The sequence below is a fragment of the Physeter macrocephalus genome, chromosome 8 (genome assembly GCF_002837175.3).
Source record: "Physeter macrocephalus isolate SW-GA chromosome 8, ASM283717v5, whole genome shotgun sequence".
Taxonomy (NCBI): Eukaryota; Metazoa; Chordata; class Mammalia; order Artiodactyla; family Physeteridae; genus Physeter; species Physeter macrocephalus.
Window position 1 is genome coordinate 68,993,714 of NC_041221.1, and position 19,337 is coordinate 69,013,050.

The following is a 19,337-nucleotide window of genomic DNA, read 5'->3' on the forward strand; positions in this document are numbered from 1 at the left end:
GCGTCCGGAGCCTGTCCTCCGCAATGGGAGAGGCCACAGCAGAGGGAGGCCCGCATACCACAAAAAAAAAAAAAAAAAAAAATAGTCAGCAATATTTCAGGTTGTCACTCCCCAACTAGAGGCAGAGCCTCTTTACTCTCCCCCTTGAACGTGAGTATGACTTTCTGACTACTTATATGAATAGAATACAATGAAAGTGATGTCACATGACTTCCAAGACTAAGTTATAAAAGGCTTACATCTGTCTCTCTCTCTCTCAGAATACTCACAACTTGCAACCCAGCCATGCTATAAGGAAGCCCAAACTAGCACAAATAAAGGGACCACTTGGAGAAGCCCACACTGAAAGGAACTGTGGTTCCCAGCCAAAAGCTAGCATCAACCATCAGACACGCATGTGAACAAATTTTCTGATGATTCAGCCCCCAGGCTTTGAGTCTTCTAGATAAGAACCCAGACATTGTGGAGCAGAGACAAGCTGTCCCTGCTATGTCCTGTCTGAACTCCTGATGCAAGAATCACTGAGCACAATAAATGGTTGTTTTACATGTCTGTTAATGAACGCAAGTCTGTGTGCCCGACACACAGTGAGGCCAAACAAAACCAAAACGTCAGAGTTTGGAGCAGAGAAAGGTTTATTGCGGGGCCATGCAAGGAGACTGGTGGCTCATCCTTAAAAACCCGGAACTCCCTGAAAAGTTTCAGCAAAGCCCTTTTATAGGAAAGGTGAGGGATGGGCATGGTTAGTTGTTGCAAACTTCTTCAAGTCAGGTCCTTTGTTCTTGAGGTCAGGTCACGGTCAGGTCACGATGTTCCCATAAACCTCCAACAAAACAAACGTTATTCTCTGTTCTGACACGAGAGGGCAAGGTCCCAAGGCTCAACTTTCACCCTCCGAGGTTCAGGCCCTGGCTAAGAGAAGGGGGTTATCCTGCCCCCCTGTGTGGGGGCGTGTATCCTGTGTATCCTGCCCAGGAGCAGTCCAGTTATCCTGCCCAGGAGCGTCCATCCTGCACCCAGTCTAGGTCCTCCCTCCAGTGCCCAGGCCTGGCTGAAAAGAAAGACAGATCTCAGCTGGCGGTGCCCTCAGGGCCAGGTCCCCAGACCCTGCCCAGCCATCATCACTGAGGGAGCAAGGCACCCAGGACCCAACCTGCCCTCAGGCTCCTCAGGCCATCCAAACCAGGTTCTTCCGAACTCGACCCATGAGACTGCCACCACCATTAGGTCGAGGAGGTAGGGATAGGGCAGAGGTTCACTGCTGCTTGAAGGCCTGGGCCCGGCCAGTGGGTGGCTAGGGCGAGGGCTCTGGAGATCCATGGGACACAGCCCTTAGCCTGTCCCTGGGCCCCTCAGCTCACCTACCAGCCTGAGGCCCGAGGGTCTGGGGAGAAGCCCACAGTCCGCCTCATACTGCACTCTCTGCCGCGAGGACCACTGCAAGACTGACCATTGCTGGAGCAGGACCTCTAACCGCCAGGCTAACAGTCGTGCCCCAATGGCTGCACGCCTGCCCCACTCCTATTACATAAGTTTTGGAGTAACTTGTCACACAATTTCATTAAAGTAAATACCAAAAATGGAGGTCATGGTTAACCTTCATAAAAGTAGTTTCAGCAGAATGGTGGAAGTGAAAACCTGACTGAAGTAGACTCAAGAGAAAATAGAAGGCAAAGAATTGGACATATCCAGCATATAAAACATTTTCAAGAATTTTTTTCTCTAAAGGGAAGGAGAAGTGAGGTAGCAGCTGTAGTGAGATATGGGTTTGTTTGTTTTTTTTAAGTTAGGAGGAAATACAGCATCTTTATATGATACAGTAAGAGAAGCAAACATTGCTGATGCTGAAGAGAAAGGAGAGGAAAGAGAAGAATTAGATCTAATACACGAGTAGAGGGGTTGGCTTAAGATAGATATACATACAGTTCATCCATTTTAATGGGAAGGTAGGCAGAATATTAGGGGCACAGATACAGACAGGTAGGTGAATAAATGTGTTGGTAGGAGATTGTGCAAGTTCTACTTGGATTGTTTCTCTTTTATTAATGAAATGGTAACTAAAGTCATCAGCTATAAATGAAGATGGGGAAAAAGCATTGGAGATTTAAGAACAAAAAAAATGTATAAAATAGATATATAAGAGAATGGAAGAGGGTAAAATAGTAGGATTACTAGATAACATTAAACACCCACTTGAGATTAGTAGTCATGAATTTAAAGTGAAAGTAGAACATGGTTGTGTATTTTCCTCTATAGTGTAACGCTATAGGTGAAGACAGAGACAAAGTGAAAGAATGACAAAGTCTCTCAGGTATGACCAGAGGAGTGAGTAGCTAAGATAAGATGTAGAATATAACCACTGGAGAAAAGGAGGTCAAGAAAAAGAGAGGCCAGGTTATTTGAAAGATCATCTATATGGATATTAAAATCACCAAGAATTACAACAGTATTGCAGGAGAGGGTGACAGTATTACGACGGTATTGCAGGAGAAGAGCTAAAAATCTTCAAGGAATGAAGGAGCCTGACATAATCCTGCTAGATAACTGCTGCAAGGAGGAATGATCGGTGGTACAGTCTGACGGCATAAGATTCAATGTTGGGTAACTTTAAGGAGGTGGACAGAGCAATAAAAAACAATGAGGATGTCTATCCCACAACACCAAATGCAAACCAGAATAACCCACCCCCCCCAAAATACTTCTTTCATATGAAACTTAAATTTTATATTGCTTAATCTATGACTTATCAAAAGAGAGCTTTTAAAAACGTAAATAGATATGTCATAGATTGGAGGACTCCATATTGTAAAGATGTAAATTCCTCCCAAGTTGATCTATTCAATCTTATTTCAAAATTCTAAGAGTTTTTGTTTGTTTTTGTGGCACTTGACAAACTAATTCTCATTCATATGGACGTGCAAATGACCAAAAACAGCCAAGACCCTCATGAAGATTAAGATGGGAAGACTTGCCTTACCACGTGCTAAACTTATTTAAAAACTATACTAATTATGATACTGTTCAATCAGCACATAGACAGGCAATTGAACAATGGAACACAATACACAGCCTTTGTAGAGTCACACATTTACAGACCTATGATATACACTGCTTTTTTTTTTTCAGGTATATTTTGGCCCATACACACCTCCCTCATTCTTTTTAACAAATGCATATTTGCGGGGAAAAATAAGCCTAGATATATGTCTCAATCTTTATACTATTCCTCCATCCCTCAAAAAATCCAAACCATAAAAAAGAACAGGGAGAAAACATTTTTTTAGATCTTGGATTAGGAAAGGCCTTTCTAGACAAAACTAAGTAAAATCACTGTATAAAATTTTTTAAATTCCGAATGGACAAAGATATCATTTAAAAGTTAAAATTTAAAACCCAAAAACTTAAGAAAGAAATTTGTAATATACTTGGCACCCAAGACCTAATTTCCTTAATGAATAATGAATGCCCACAAATTAATAAGAAAAAACCAACAACCAATCATAAAAGAAAAAAAAAAAAACTAAAAAAGTGATCACTATAAAAGTCAGGCTATTAATTATTGGGTTGGCCAAAAGTTCCTTTGGTTTTTAGGTAAAAATAAAAGACACATTTTTCACTTTTACCAAGAACTTTATTGAACAACATATTCACCCTTTTGTTTCACTACCTTCTGCCATTTTTCAGGCAACTTCGTAATTCCATCTTCCCAAAACTTTTTACCTTTTTGAGCAAAGAACTGTTCCAGGTGCCTTTACAGTCTTCCAGGGAATTGAAATTTTTTCCATTAAGAGAATTTTGTAAAGACCGAAATAAATGGAAATCCGAAGATGCAATGTCTGGTGAATATGGCAGGTGAATCTGAACTTCCCAGCCAAGGTGTACCAGTTTTCGCCTGGTCATCAAAGAAACATACGGTCTTGTGTTATCCTGATGGAAGGTTATGCATTTTCTGTTGACTAATTCCGGACACTTTTTGTCGAGTGCTGCTTTCAGTTGGTCTAATTGGGAGCAGTACTTGCTGGAATTAATTGTTTGGTTTTCTGGAAGGAGCTCATAATAGAGGACTCCCTTCCAATCCCACCAAATACACAACATCACCTTCTCTGGATGAAGACCAGCCTTTGGTGTGGTTGGTGGTGGTTCATTTAGCTTGCCCCACCATCTCTTCCATTCCACATTTTGTACAGTATCCACTTTTCATGACCTGTCACAATTTGTTTTAAAAACAGAACGTTTTCATTATGTTTAAGTAGGGAATCGCATGGGGAAATACGGTCAAGAAGGTTTTTTTCGCTTAACTTATGTGGAACCCAAACATCAAAGCAATTAACATAACCAAGCTGGTGCAAATTATTTTCAATGTTTGATTTGGATATTTTGAGTATGTCATCTATCTCCTGGGTGGTATGACGTTGATTGTTCTCAGTGTCTCAATTTGACTGCTATAAACTTCAACTGGTCTACCCGACTGTGAAACATCGTCCAGTGAGAAATCTCCAGCATGAAACTTTACAAACCACTTTTGACATGTTCAGTCAGTCACAGAACCTCCTCCATACACTGCACAAATCTTTTTCTGTTTCAGTTGCATTTTTACCTTTCTTGAAATAATAAAGCATGATATGCAAAAATGTTGCTTTTTTTCTTCCATCTTCAATAATAAAATGGATACACAAAAATTCACCAAGTTTGTTGTTTTTTTTTAAATGCACGCAGATATGACAGCTGTCACAATACAATCTAACAAAATTGTTTCAAATGAAGTTAAAGACAACTAAGCGCTAGTAGGGCCATCGTAGGGAAAAAACCGAACAAATCTTTTGGCCAACCCAATACTTTTGGAGGGAGGGAGAGAGGAGGTAAAAGGAGATGGGGAGCTCTGATTGGGATGGGTCAAATGCAGAGACTTCCAAAGTGATTATCAAAATTTTATTTCTTAATCTGCATGGTGATAAAGGTGTCCGCCTTACAACAATTTATAAACTTTATATTTATTTTGTGTGGGGTTTTTCACATCTGTATTGTATTTGCAATAAAAAGGCAAACAATAAAAACAATCTAATAGAAATGAGTAAAGAACACAAATGCGGAATTAAAAAAAAGAATTACATTTTGAATATAGAAAAATGTACTTATCCTTACTCATAAGTCATAAAAATGCAAATTAAACAAGTTATTTTTCATTCAGATTAGCAATAATGAAAAAATTAATAAAAAACAATATTGGCAAGAGTGCAGAACAAAAGGCATGCACTGTTTGTAGACCAATCCCTTTGTAGGATAATTAGCAATATCCATCAATATTTTAAATGCATTTATCTTTTGACCCAGAAATTCTACTCCTAGGAATAATCCTACAGATAGATACATTTGCATAAGTCTACACAGGTATGCTTACTGCAACATTATCTATAAAAAAAACTTTATGGGAGTGAACTCTTGAATCAGACTGTCTTGGTTTAAATTCTGGTTTCAATACTTACAAGCCGTATGACCTTGGACAAGTCACTTAAACTATCTGTGCCTTGGTTTCCTTATCTGTAAAATGAAGATAATATTATTTACTCTATAGGATTGTTATGACAATTAAATGAGTTAATATACTTAAAGCTCTTAGAACTATGCCTAGCATATAAAGAACTATATCAGTATTGGCTATTAACATTAATATTAATGTTAATAGCCAATACTGAATGTCAACTAGTAGAAAGCTGGTTAAATAACTTACGCCATATCCAAAAAGTTTACACTAAACATCTTCCTTGCTACACACAAAAGATATAGTTAAGTTCACAAAGCCATAAACAGTCATTAACAATTTTTGACTTTTTTGCTTAAAAATATTCTAACATTATATAAATATTTGTTTTAAATATACCTTAATTTAGAAATTAAGTGCAAATTGAACTTTCCCTGCTTTGTAGAATACTAACCAATAAAATACATTATCAGTATGCAAAATGTGAAAGTCTATGTGTGTGTGTGTGTGTGTATGAGTATATAGATATTCAACAAGTTAGCTGAATGTGCAGCTCAATGTAGCATTAAAATACAAATAAATAAAATCACTTAAGGGTTTAAATTTATCCTTTCCCCACAATGTATATCCTTAAATCTACCTTTCTGTAAAGAGAACAAGTCAATCTTTTGAGATCCTCAGTTGGTACTACAATTTCGAATCATTTACTAAAGAACAATAGTGCTATATTTAGGGATACTATGGCATACAAACTTAAAAGATCTAATACCAAGACCTAATACTAGGGGCTTCCCTGGTGGCGCAGTGGTTGAGAGTCCGCCTGCCAATGCAGGGGACACGGGTTCGTGCCCCGGTCCGGGAGGATCCCACATGCCGCGGAGCGGCTGGGCCCATGAGCCATGGCCACTGAGCTTGCGCGTCCGGAGCCTGTGCTCCGCAGCGGGAGAGGCCACAACAGTGAGAGGACTGCGTACCGCAAAAAAAAAAAAAAAAGACCTAATACTAATTAAAGAACCTCATACTATCATTGGAAAAAGAGTAATATACATGAAATCAAGTAAAAGAAAGTACCCATGTAATTCTAAGCTGTATTCATTTATCCAGCACATTATCTTAATGTGTGCCATTTGTCAGACACTATGGCTCTAGCTGTGTTGGTGAAAAAGTCTCTGTCCTCATGGAGCATACATTTTCACTGAAGAGAAACAATATAAACAAATGGACAACTAAATACCTGATATGATTTCAGGTAGTTAGAAGTGCTATGATGTGGTAAATTATACACCAAAGACTGCAAGTGCTTTCAGAATTCACAATAGAGAAGATCAAAGAAATCTACCTGTAAGAACGAATGGCTTAGTACAGTGCTCAGTACACAGTACAACTCCCTAGAATGATGATTATGAGAAGCTGTAAAGGTGAAGGCTAGATTTGCTGTGGAGATGTTCTCAAGGCATTAGAAACAAGATTGGAGGCAAGTATGAGCATGTAAAATTTGTGAGACACAAAAGAAACTGGTCTGATTAGAGCAGAAGACAGAGAAGAAACGAGACTTGCAAGGTAGGACGTGTCAAATAATGGGAACCTTTAAAATTCAGGGGAAAAAAAACCTTTAAGAAGTTATTTCCTATGGGCAGTTACTTCCCTGTATCTGGGATCCACCTCAAAGCAAAAGTAAAGAAGAGACTTATCTGGTTTGAAATAGGCAACCAGAAGGCTTTCAGTAGGCTTTTGGAAGCAGTGTTTTATGGAGGGCATTTGACAAGTTATATTTATTGGATAAAAAAGAAGAGATTAAGATTCTAAATTTTACACATAGATCAACGAAACAGAATAAAGAGCCCTGAAATAAACCCACACATATATGGTCAAATAATTTATGACAAATGAGCCAAGAATATATGATGGGAAGAGGACAGTCTCCTCAATAAATGGTGTTGGGAAAACTGGACAGAATGAAACTGGATCACTATCTTACACCATACATAAAAATTAACTACAAATGGTTAAAACACTTGAATGTAAGACTTAAAACCGCAAGACTCCTAGAAGAAAACATAAGTGGTAAGCTCCTTGACATCGGTCTTGGTAATGATTTGGGGGGTTTGGCAAGAAAAGCAAAAATAAACAAGTAGGACTATACCAAACTATAAAGCCTCTGCATAGCAAAGGAAACTATTAAGAAAATGAAAAGGCAACCTACTGAATGTGAGAAAATATTTGCAAATCATATATCTGATAGGAGGTTACTACCCAAAATGCATAAAGAACTCATACAACTCAATACCAAAAAGCAATCTTATTTAAAAATGAAAAGATCTAAACAGACATTGTTGCAAAGAAGACATACAGATGGCCAACAGTTATGTGAAAAGGTACTCAACACCATCAAGTAAATGCAAATCAACCACAATGAGATATCACCTCACACCTGTTAGAACGGCAATTATCAAAAAGATAAGAAAAAACAAGTGTTGGCCAGGATGTGGGAAAAAAAGGGATCCCCTGTTCACTGCTGGTGAAAATGTAAATTGGTGTGGCCACTATAGGAAATTAATGAAGGTTCTTCAAAAAGGTAAAAATAGAACTACCATATGATCCAGCAATTCCACTTCTGGGTGTTTATCCAAAGAAAACAAAAACACTAATTCAAAAAGAAACACGCAGTCCCATGTTCATTGCAGCATTATTTACAATAGCCAAGATATGGAAACAACCTAAGCGTCCATCAACTGATGAATAAAGAAAATGTAATATAGGCAGATAACAAATGGATAGGTAAATTTTATCCAGCCATAAAAAGGAATGAAATCTTGTCACTTGCAACAATATGGATGGACCCTGGGAGTGTTATGCTAGGTGAAATAAGTCAGACAGAGAAAGACATACCACATAATCTCACTTATATGGGGAACCTAAAAAAAATAATAAAAACAAAAAAGCCAAGCTCACAGATACAGAGAACAGATTGGTGGTTGCCAAAGATGGCAGAGGTGGGGGCGAATGGGTGAAGAGGGTTGAAAGGTACAAATGTAAAATAAGTAAGTCACGGGAATATAACGTACAGCATGGTGACTACAGGTAATAACACTGTATTGCATATTTGCAAGTTGCTAAGAGAGGAGACTTAAAAATTTCTCACCACGGAGGGGAAAAAACAATTCTGTAACTATGTATAGTAATGGATGTTAACCAGACTAACTGTGGTGATCGTTTCGCTTCGCAATATATACAAATATTGAATCATTATGCTGTACACCTAAAACTAATATAACGTATGCCAATTATACCTCAATGTTTTTAATGGTAAATTTTGTGTTTTTACCACAATAAATTTTTTTTTTTTTTTTTTAAAGAAGAGAGCTTAAGTCCAGAAGGCCATTGAGAGATGGAAATCCAGACCAGAATGAAGGCAGAAGGGTGAATGAATGGTCCTGCCTGGGCCACTTAGGTTACCAGCCATGACTGGTTTTCCGCCCCGTCCCTCCCCACCCCCTACGCCCCACGCCCCACAGTAACAAGAGCTCGCTACCTTCTTCAGAGACTGTGTGAAAGAAACAAGAAGCTCAGGAAAAAAGACATGTTTGGAGCACCTGAAGGGAAGCCCGCAAGTTAACCAATTCTTTCAATTCCCCACCCCTGTGTCTTTCTGTCCTAACAGGTGGGATTCTAGAGCCGGAAAAGAACGGGACTCAAGGCCTAGCTGGACGTTAGGTATTCAGGAACGTTAGGTTCCTCGGAGGTAAGGGTCCCACCACTGGGGCTGCAGCTTCATATCCTGGGAGTTGCCAACCCCGGGGCAAGTTTCAACCGTTATGGCGCTCTCCCCAGCGTATCGCTTACCACCACGCAGAGCCCCGGACTTCAGGTCGTCTCAACCTACCGGAGACGCGGCTCTGCGGCCAAGGACCCGCGCGCGCTGATTGCTGATTGGTTCTGCTCCCAGCCAATCCCGGAACTTGCTCGGCCGCTGACAAACAGGCCGCGCCGCTGCTTCTGGATTGGTAGAAGAGCTGTGGGTGTCGCGCCTTTTCTGACGATTCGGACAACATGGCGGCCGAAGGTGGTAGCGAGTTACAGCTGAGAAGAAGAAGGCGCCGGGACCCGGAGGAACCTGAAAAAACGGAACTCGGCGAGGGAGAGCTGGTAGTGGCTGTGGCCGAAGAAGAAAATGAAGAGCGCTGGGTTGGGCCCTTACCCGTAGAGGCAACGCTGGTCAAGAAGAGGAAAGGTAGCTACAGAAATAGGCACAGGGCAGGTTGGAATGCTGTGTCCCCCGAGTAGGAGAGTTCAAGCCAGACCCCAAAACGGAGGATTTGTGCCCTCGGAACAGGGTCGTCTTCTCACTTCTGGCTCTTTACTCCCGAAATAGTTATTTGGTTTGAGTAAAGCGTCTTTTTGATAATATCTAACACAATTAATCTCTGATTTGTTAAAATAGATGCTAAAGCTAATTTACGCCGGTACTTACGTGTTTGGCGCCTCTCATTTAATCCGTACAGCAGCCGTATGAGGTTGGAATTTTTAACCCCGTTTAGCAGATGTGGATAAGAATACTGGTTCTATTTAAGGTTTTCAGTTCAAGAGTGGTGTAGTGTGTTGGACGGCTGGGGCAGGCGGTGCCTATTTAGAGTGGTAAAGAATAGGTAAAGATAATTTCAGTCCTGACTCTTCCACTAATGAGTTTTCTGACGTAGTTACATAAGTTTCCTGGATCACAAATCTTTCACCTAAAAACCAAGGTCTGTGGTTTTCAAACCATACTCGTGAGATACCATGGCCTGAAGCATTTTGCCACTAACGTGGATTAGTGACAAAATTTTATCAGCTAAAAAGGGTGGTCCCAAAAAGGGCGGGGGGGCGCAGTGGTGAAAGGGACAGATTAAATTTTATTATCTTTCAAGTTCTTTGAAATGTTTTCCTTAAACGTATAAGACCATTAAAATGTGATCTTTCTGAAAGTTCAAATCTTTATTACTCTCCCTATTTAAAAATTTTAAGTGATTTCTCATTATTTTCAAAACAAAGTCCAAACTCCCTAACATAGCATACAAGGTCCTTCTTGATATGATTTCTCCTTACCTCCCTCAGCGCATTTCCATTACTTCCCTCTACCAAACCCTTGTAGTTCCTTCTTACTCTGTGCTCCAGCCATACTAAAACACTTGAGAATTGGGCATGCCCTTTTTCTCCTGTGAATGCCTGCGTGGCTGTCATGGTGTCTCTACCTGGAATAATTTCCCTCACCCATTTCACTTAACCTACTATTGTTCAGCTTTTAGCACTCAGCTCAGCTATCACCTCCTCTGGGAAACCTGTGATTTCTCCAGTCTGGGCTAGGTTTCTAAAGCACATTGATCATAAATCTGAGGTGTGTTTATCACACTGAATTTATAGGTAGCCTTCAAATTTTATGTATCCGAATTTTGAAGAAGCTACTTTTTTGAACATTGTACATTAACACCCTTAAAGTGCATTACCTTTTTTTTACTACTAAGTCTTTCTGTTAAATGTTTCCATAGCAATTGTTTCCTCATTACACTTGCTGCATTTTTAATTGTATATTTATTCATGTGATTTTCTGATTAATGTTTCTCTTCACTGTTAAGACTGTAAACATATAAGAGCAAAGAACATGCCTGTTTTGCTCCAGTGCTTGGTACAGTGCTTTGCATATAGCAGATACTCAATAAGTACTGAATGATTGAATATTATAATTATGCTCGTAATTATTTTCTTGCACTAGATTTCATGTCCTTTTTTTGTGGAAATGAGTGGAGGGAATGGAAAAATCCAAAAATATCAAAGTGCTGGTATTAGCATTAGGAGACAAAAAGCTTATAAACTTGACACAATTGAGACAATTAGATGTTCATTCTATTTAAGCCAGTCAGTAGTGTATTCGGTTTGAAGAAAAAGTTGAAATTTAAAAGCGTGTATGAAATGTTAGAAAAATATCGTTGAAGATTTTTATCTAAAAGGACAGGGGTTTAAAACTTTCTAGAATTGGAACCATCCCCTTTAACATGTTCTTTGGACATTGGACTTTTGTACACATTTTCAGAAAGACACTATAAATGATGATATGGCATTACCTTTAATTAAACTGATGGTTTCTCAAGGACAGGAACTATGTGTTAATTCTTTATGTCCATGTCTCTTGGAACCTAGTTTGTTTTCAATAAATATCTGTTCAACAAGTGAACTAACAAACAGTAAAAGGAATATGCATCAGATAGGATTAAATTTAGCTGCATATTACAGGAAAATTCAATATGACAGTAACATTAAAAAGATAAAAGTCCTAAAGTAGACAATCTAGGATTGGTGCGAAGGCTCCAAAGGGACCTAGGTTCTTTCCAACTTCCTGCCCAAACATCACTAGGGTATGGACCTCATCTTTGTCCTTAGTGTTTGTTAGAATTAACAGTGCTTATCTCCCAGTTCCCAGCTGTAGGACTGAATAAGGGAAGAAGGGCACAACGCTTCAAGGAGACTTCTTGACTGTTGCACAGCACTTTCACTTTTATCTCATTGGCATTTGGTCACACCTAATTGCAGAGTTGGTGAGAAAGATCTTGTGGCTGGATGTCAATATTCCCATATAGAAACAGGGGTTCTGTTACTAAAAATGAAGGGAAAAGTAATTTGTTGGACACAACTTTGAGTCTGCTATATAGTAGTTATGAAAAACCATGAAACAGTCATGCTTAATTTAGGAACTTTTTATAGGCGTGTTTGGCCATCATGGATTGTTTTGTTGGTTACAAGTATAATGGCATTTTTTACTAGTAAAATTTTTCATAGCTCATATAGCGAAATATTTCCTCAGATTACCACTCTTAAAAATGTTTCACCCTTGGGAAAGGTTTGAGAAGCACTCAACTGTATATTCTCTAGGATTTTCTCAGCTCCAAAAATCTAAGCATTTGTCGTGTTTACCTGTTTCAAACCTAGTATCAGTGACTTCAAAGAGGATCATTGCCTTCAAGATAAACTGAGACATTCTAGATTGTCACTGGCCTCTTATTACTTATTTAAATGAGCACTAATAATTGGATCTACATGGTTAGAAATATGGTGTGATATTTTCATGAAACTTTAAGATTTTTGGTTTTTAATGGAACTTTTATATTAAGCCAGAACCACTCAATTCTTAAGTTCTGGGAACAGTTAAGCGTCTATATAGTACTTGAGAACCTGTTATGACCGACTAAATAATGGTGCTATTCAGTACTGTGAAATAAGTTACAACTGACATAACTGACACTGGATTTTTTTTTCATTATATGTGAATTGAGAGAAATTAAAATCTAGAAGAAAATACAAAATAGCATACCAGTTGTTAAAAAATATTTTTCTTTACTTTTTTTCCTTAGTTCTAGAGTTTGAAAGAGTCTATCTTGATAATCTCCCCAGTGCATCCATGTATGAGCGCAGTTACATGCATAGAGATGTTATCACCCATGTGGTGTGCACCAAGTAAGTCTATCACATCTTAATTTTTTTCTGAGAAGTTTATCGTTTTTTAAAATGCTTCAGTTTTGAGTTGGATTTGTAGAAGTAGCTTTAGGATATTAAGGATTTCTATTTCATTCCATAGGTTTTGTAATAGTTTATGTTAAATAAAGACCTACATGGTCTTTCCTATATCATACAAGGAATGCATTCTCTAAGACAAAATTCCCTAGTTTGTGTACATGTCTTTTGGAGATAAAAGGGGATGATCCAGGTAGTGTCTGAGCTTCCATGAAGAAGAGTCTATTAGTTAAGATGAGAGTAATTGGTAGCTGGCCTCTTCTGTACTAATGTGGAAAATGATGAGATCTAAGACATTCTGGAAATGTCACAGGACCTTCAAAATAGCTGAAGAGGGATTTGTAGAAGGATAATCATAATAATAGTAATATTCTGCTCTTTGTTGAGTGCATATTATGTCCAGGTACAGTGCCAAGGATTTTTCATAAATTGTTTCATTTATCTTAACAATCTTATAAGGTAGTATCATCTACATTTTACAGATAAGGAAGCAGGTTTAGTGGGGTTAAATGGCAGATGAGGCTGGAGGAAAAAGGCAAGGACTAAACCCCAGAGGGTTTTCTATTTCTTATATGGAATTTGAACCTGACTGGAAGAGTAACACCATATATATATGTATATATATATATTTTTTTAAGATCACTCTGGCTGTAGTAAGATGAATGGATTCAAATAGAGCAAGAATGGATATAGAGAGAACAGTTAGGAGGCTAATACAGAAACCTAGATGAGATATGATGGTGGCTGGGATGATATGGGCAGTGAGCATGGAAAGAAGATGAATTGTTGCTCTTTGGATCAGTCTGTTCTTGATCTCTTGGAGACAGTTAAAGATTTAAATTAAATATCTTTATATTTCATTTATGGGATAATTTTAACCAAATATTAACTCTTTTTTCTTAGTCCAAAGTTGTCAGTGTATAAAGCAGCATATAGGACTAGCATTCTATCACTCCAAGTTTCTTTGTTTAACCTAAGTCAGCAGCGTGTAATAGAAAGATTTTTGAAGATTTTATAGAAACCTAGATTTTGAAGTTAGGCAGACCCAATATTGAATGCTGCTCTCCAGCTATGGACCTGTGGCAAATACATTTAACATTTTAAAACTATTTCCTAATTTTTAAAAAGGTGGTAAAAAATATTCACCCTAATAGAGTTGCTGTAAAGGTAGTTGTAACTAAGATAATGTATGTAGAGTACTTGACATATATTAGGTTTCAACAAATGGTTTCTATTTTTATATACCTGACAGAGGAGGCTATACTGTACAAGATTTTGATACTTAACCAAAATACCTTGGATAGTATCTGAAACAAACTTACATTGAATTTTGCTGTATATGTAAGTAGTATGTTAGAATTTAATTATTTATCAACTTCTGAAAGATAGTACATTTTCCCTGTGAAAAGACTGCCTATAGGGTAATTTTAGCATTAAAGGACCCTAAGATCTAGTGATTCCTGGTGAGATTTTTCTTTTTCCTTTTCTTTTCTTTTTTTTTAATGTCAAGTTCTAGCTCAATTCTGATCCTAGCTCTTGGATTTAAAATTAGTGCCGCAGAAGCTGTTATGATATCCAAAAAAGAGCATCAAATTTTGCAATGTTCTGTCTACCCTAATATAGTGATATAGTGATCTGCATAAAGGAAGGTTTTTTTTTTTAAACCTGTTATTTAAGAGTCCAAGATTCTCAGTGAATGATTGCTTTGGGAGTACTAAGTGATTCATAGATCTGTTTTAGAAGTTAAGTTCTACAATTTTATATATGCAGGACAGACTTTATTATTACTGCCAGTCATGATGGACATGTTAAATTCTGGAAAAAAATAGAAGAGGGGATTGAATTTGTTAAACATTTTCGCAGTCACCTAGGTAAGAATTTCACTTTTTTTTTTTTTTGGCTCTCTTTTAAACTGTACTGATTAAAGTTTCTTTTAAAATATTTTTTTCTTTCAATTATGTCCATTTCATTGGTGTTTACTAGAATGTTTTAATTTGATTTATTTAAATAGGAGTTATTGAGAGTATTGCAATTAGCTCTGAGGGAGCATTGTTCTGTTCCGTGGGTGATGATAAAGCAATGAAGGTGTTTGATGTAGTGAACTTTGACATGATCAATATGCTGAAGCTTGGGTGAGTCTTTTTTAAAGTATATATTTTTTTAACTTAGTGGAAGAATTCTTGAACTAAACTTCCCTGTTCCATAGGTGTTTCTAAACAGAATATATTACCATTACATTAAAAAATGTGACTTTTGGTTTTACTTGGAAAAATTAAATATTATCAATCCTTGTTATGATGCTCCTGCTGTGGTTTTTGTCATTAATTACAGCAGAAATGTCCCAACAGTGCCACAACAAGGACTCATTATATCCATTTGACACTACTTAATAAATTAATGAGTATCCATCATGTCTAATTTACTGGTACGTAGAATTAACTTCCTTGTTATGCTTATTTCAGTAATATGGCATTGTGTTTGTATAAGGCTTAGGCACATTTTTGGAGTTGTTGGTTATTTTAACTTTGAAGTATATTGACATCCAAACTGTGTGTTTAGACTGTACAGTAATGAGATTAAACAAAAGACTATACCCTGGGTAGCTTAAGCAACAGAAATTTATTTTCTCACAGTTTCGGAGGCTGGAAAGTCCAAAAATCAAGGTTCCACCAGGTGTGGTTTCTGGTGAGAACTGTCTTCCAGGTTTCACACTTTGTCCTCATTAGGGACAGGGGAAAGAGTGGGGAATATTTTACTCTTCCACTTCTTAGAAGGCCACAGGCCTGTGGGATTAGGGCCCCACCTTTATGACCTCATTTAACCTTAATTACCTCTTTAAAACCCTTTCTCCAGATACAGTCACTTTGGAGATGTGGGCTTCACCATATGAATTGGAGGAGTAGGGGGTTGGAACTACACAATTCAGCATGTAGCAGGAATTCTTTGGAATTTCCTTCAAAATCAGTTTATGAGACACTGAAGGAAATCAGTCTCATTATTTGTGGTCAGAACTTATTTTTTCACTACAAATAGAAATACCTATTGATCATGTGTCTTATTCCCCAGCTTTGTTTCCCTCAGACTTTAGCTATTTTAAACCATCAAACCTATTCATAAATGTTGAACATTTGCCCCCTTTGAGGATATTGAAAGAGAACCAGGCATATCTTGTTTTATTGTGCTTCACAGATACTGTGGGGTTTTGGGCAAATAGAAGTTTGTGGCAACCCTGCATGAGCAAGTCTATACTCACCATTTTCCCAACAGCATTTGCTCAGTTTGTGTCATTATTTCACATTTTGGAAATTCTCATAATATTTCAACTTTTTCATTATTTTCGTATTTGTTATGGTGGTCAGTGATCTCTGATGTTACTATTAGAAAAAGATTATGACTTGCTGAAGGCTCAGATGACAATTAGCATATTTTTGGCAATAAAATATTTTTTTTGAATTTTTGAATTTTATTTTATTTATTTTTTTATACAGCAGGTTCTTATTAGTTATCCATTTTATACATATTAGTGTATATATGTCAATCCCAATGTCCCAATTCATCACACCACCCGCCCTGTCTCCTCCCCCCGGCCACTTTCCCCCACTGGTGTCCATACATTTGTTCTCTACATCTGTGTCTCAATTTCTGACCTGCAAACCGGTTCATCTGTACCATTTTTCTAGGTTCCACATATATGCGTTAATATACGATATTTGTTTTTCTCTTTCTGCCTTACTTCACTCTGTATGACAGTCTCTAGATCCATCCATATCTCTACAAATGACCCAATTTCGTTCCTTTTTATGGCTGAGTAATATTCCATTGTATATATGTACCACATCTTCTTTATCCATTTATCTGTCGATGGACACTTAGGTTGCTTCCATGACCTAGCTATTGTAAATAGCGCTGCAGTGAACATTGGGGTGCATGTGTCTTTTTGAATTATGATTTTCTCTGGATATATGCCCAGTAGTGGGATTGCTGGGTAATATGGTAATTCTATTTGTAGTTTTTTAAGGCACCTCCATACTGTTTTCCATAGTGGCTGTATCAATTTACATTCCCACCAACAGTGCAGGAGAGTTTCCTTTTCTCCACACCCTCTCCAGCATTTGTTGTTTGTAGATTTTCTGATGATGCCTGTTCTAACTGGTGTGCGGTGATACCTCATTGTAGTTTTGATTTGCATTTCTCTAATAATTAGTGATATTGAGCAGCTTTTCATGTGCTTCTTGGCCATCTGGATGTCTTCTTTGGATTTTTGAATTGGGTTGTTTGCTTTTTTAATATTGAGCTGCATGAGCTATTCATATATTTGGGAGATTAATCCTTTGTCCATTGATTCATTTGCAAATATTTTCTCCCATTCTGAGGGTTGCCTTTTCATCTTGTTTGTAGTTTCCTTTGCTGTGCAAAAGCTTTTAAGTTTCATTAGGTCCAGTTTTCCCAGCACCACTTATTGAAGACACTGTCTTTTCTCCATTGTATATCCTTGCCTACTTTGTCATAGATTAGTTGACCATAGGTGCATGGGTTTATCTCTGGACTTTCTATCCTGTTCTGTTGATCTATATTTCTGTTTTTGTGCCAGTACGATACTATCTTGATTACTGTAGCTTTGTAGTATAGTCTGAAGTCCGGGAGTCTGATTCCTCCAGCTCCGTTTTGTTCCCTCAAGACTGCTCTGGCTATTTGGGGTCTTTTGTGTCTCCATACAAATTTTAAGATTTTGAATCTGTATATTGCTTTGGGTAGTATAGTCATTTTCACAATATTGATTCTTCCAATCCAAGAACATGGTATATCTCTCCATCTGTTTGTATCATCTTTAATTTCTTTCATCAGTGTTTTATAATTTTCTGCCTACAGGTCTTTTGTCTCCCTAGCTAGGTTTGTTTTTTTTTTTTCCTAGCTAGGTTTATTCCTAGGTATTTTATTCTTATTTTTGCACTGGTAAATGGGAGTGTTTCCTTAACTTCTCCTTCAGGTTTTTCATCATTGGTGTTAGGAATGCAAGAGATTTCTGTGCATTAATTTTGTATCCTGCAACTTTACCAAATTCATTGATTAGCTCTAGTAGTTTTCTGGTGGCATCTTTAGGATTCTCTATGTATAGTATGTCATCTGCAAACAGTGACAATTTTACTTCTTCTTTTCCAATTTGTATTCCTTTTATTTCTTTTTCCTCTCTGATTGCAATGGCTAGGACTTGCAAAACTGTGTTGAATAATAGTGGCGAGAGTGGACATCCTTGTCTTGTTCCTGATCTTAGAGGAAATGCTTTCAGTTTTTCACCATTGACAATGATGTTTGCTGTAGGTTTGTCATATATGGGCTTTATTATGCTGAGGTAGGTTTCCTCTGTGCCCACTTTCTGGAGAGTTTTTATCATAAATGGGTGTTGAATTTTGTCAAAAGTTTTTTCTGCATCTGTTGAGATGATCACATGATTTTTATTCTTCAGTTTGTTAATATGGTGTGTCACATTGATTGATTTGCGTTTTTGTAGTATCTTTGTCTGGTTTTGGTATTAGGGTGATGGTGGCCTCACAGAGTGAGTTTGGGAGCGTTCCTTCCTCAGCAATTTTTTAGAAGAGTTTGAGAAGGATGGGTGTTAGCTCTTCTCTCAGTGTTTGATAGAATTCACCTGTGAATCCATCTGGTCCTGGACTTTTGTTTGTTGGAAGATTTTTAATCAGTTTCAATTTCATTATTGTGATTGGTCTGTTGATATTTTCTATTTCTTCCTGGTTCAGTCTTGAAAGATTATACCTTCCTAAGAATTTGTCCATTTCTTCCAGGTTGTCCATTTTATTGGCATAGAGTTGCTTGTAGTAGTCTCTTAGGATGCTTTGTATTTCTGCGGTGTCTTTTGTAACTTCTCCTTTTTCTTTTCTAATTTTATTGATTTGAGTCCTCTCCCTCTTTTTCTTGATGAGTCTGTGTCTCTAGGTATTTTTTGATTTCCTCTTTGATTTCTTCAGTGATCTCCTGGATGTTTCATAGCGTATTGTTTTCCCTCCACATGTTCGTGTTTTGTTTTGTTTTTTCCCTGTAATTGATTTCTAATCTCATAGTGTTGTGGTCAGAAAAGATGCTTGATATGATTTCAATTTTCTTAAATTTACTGAGGCTTGATTTGTGACCTAAGATGTGATCTATCCTGGAGAATGTTCCGTGCACAATTGAGAAGAAAGTGTAATCTGCTGTTTTTGAATGGAATGTCCTATAAATTAAATCTATTTGCTCTATTGTGTCATTTAAAGCTTGTGTTTCCTTATTAATTTTCTGTTTGGATGATCTGTCCACTGGTGTGAGT

The 19,337-nt window shown here is 37.5% G+C and overlaps 2 protein-coding genes across 4 annotated transcripts in view; one reads left to right on the plus strand and one right to left on the minus strand.

Annotated features, from left to right (window-relative positions):
- The window catches only part of CENPK (centromere protein K), a 38,226-nt gene extending 28,823 nt beyond the window's left edge, over positions 1 to 9,403 (minus strand). For 2 of the 3 annotated variants that reach the window (XM_007123059.3, XM_007123058.2), the window contains exons 1-2: positions 9,323 to 9,401; positions 5,484 to 5,538 (exon numbers count right to left, since the gene is read on the minus strand). The gene's annotated coding sequence lies outside the window, so the exon portion shown is untranslated. Of the gene's footprint in view, positions 1 to 5,483; positions 5,539 to 9,322 lie in introns of all 3 variants that reach the window. The other variant, XM_055086597.1, reaches the window with a different exon arrangement.
- Positions 9,404 to 9,528: 125 nt separating this feature from the next.
- PPWD1 (peptidylprolyl isomerase domain and WD repeat containing 1) overlaps positions 9,529 to 19,337 on the plus strand; it is a 26,237-nt gene continuing 16,428 nt past the window's right edge. The window contains exons 1-4 of the mRNA XM_024123611.2: positions 9,529 to 9,710; positions 12,859 to 12,961; positions 14,789 to 14,889; positions 15,030 to 15,150. Coding sequence (XP_023979379.1) covers positions 9,530 to 9,710; positions 12,859 to 12,961; positions 14,789 to 14,889; positions 15,030 to 15,150 — 506 coding nt within the window. The 5' untranslated portion in view covers position 9,529. The remainder of the gene's footprint in view (positions 9,711 to 12,858; positions 12,962 to 14,788; positions 14,890 to 15,029; positions 15,151 to 19,337) is intronic.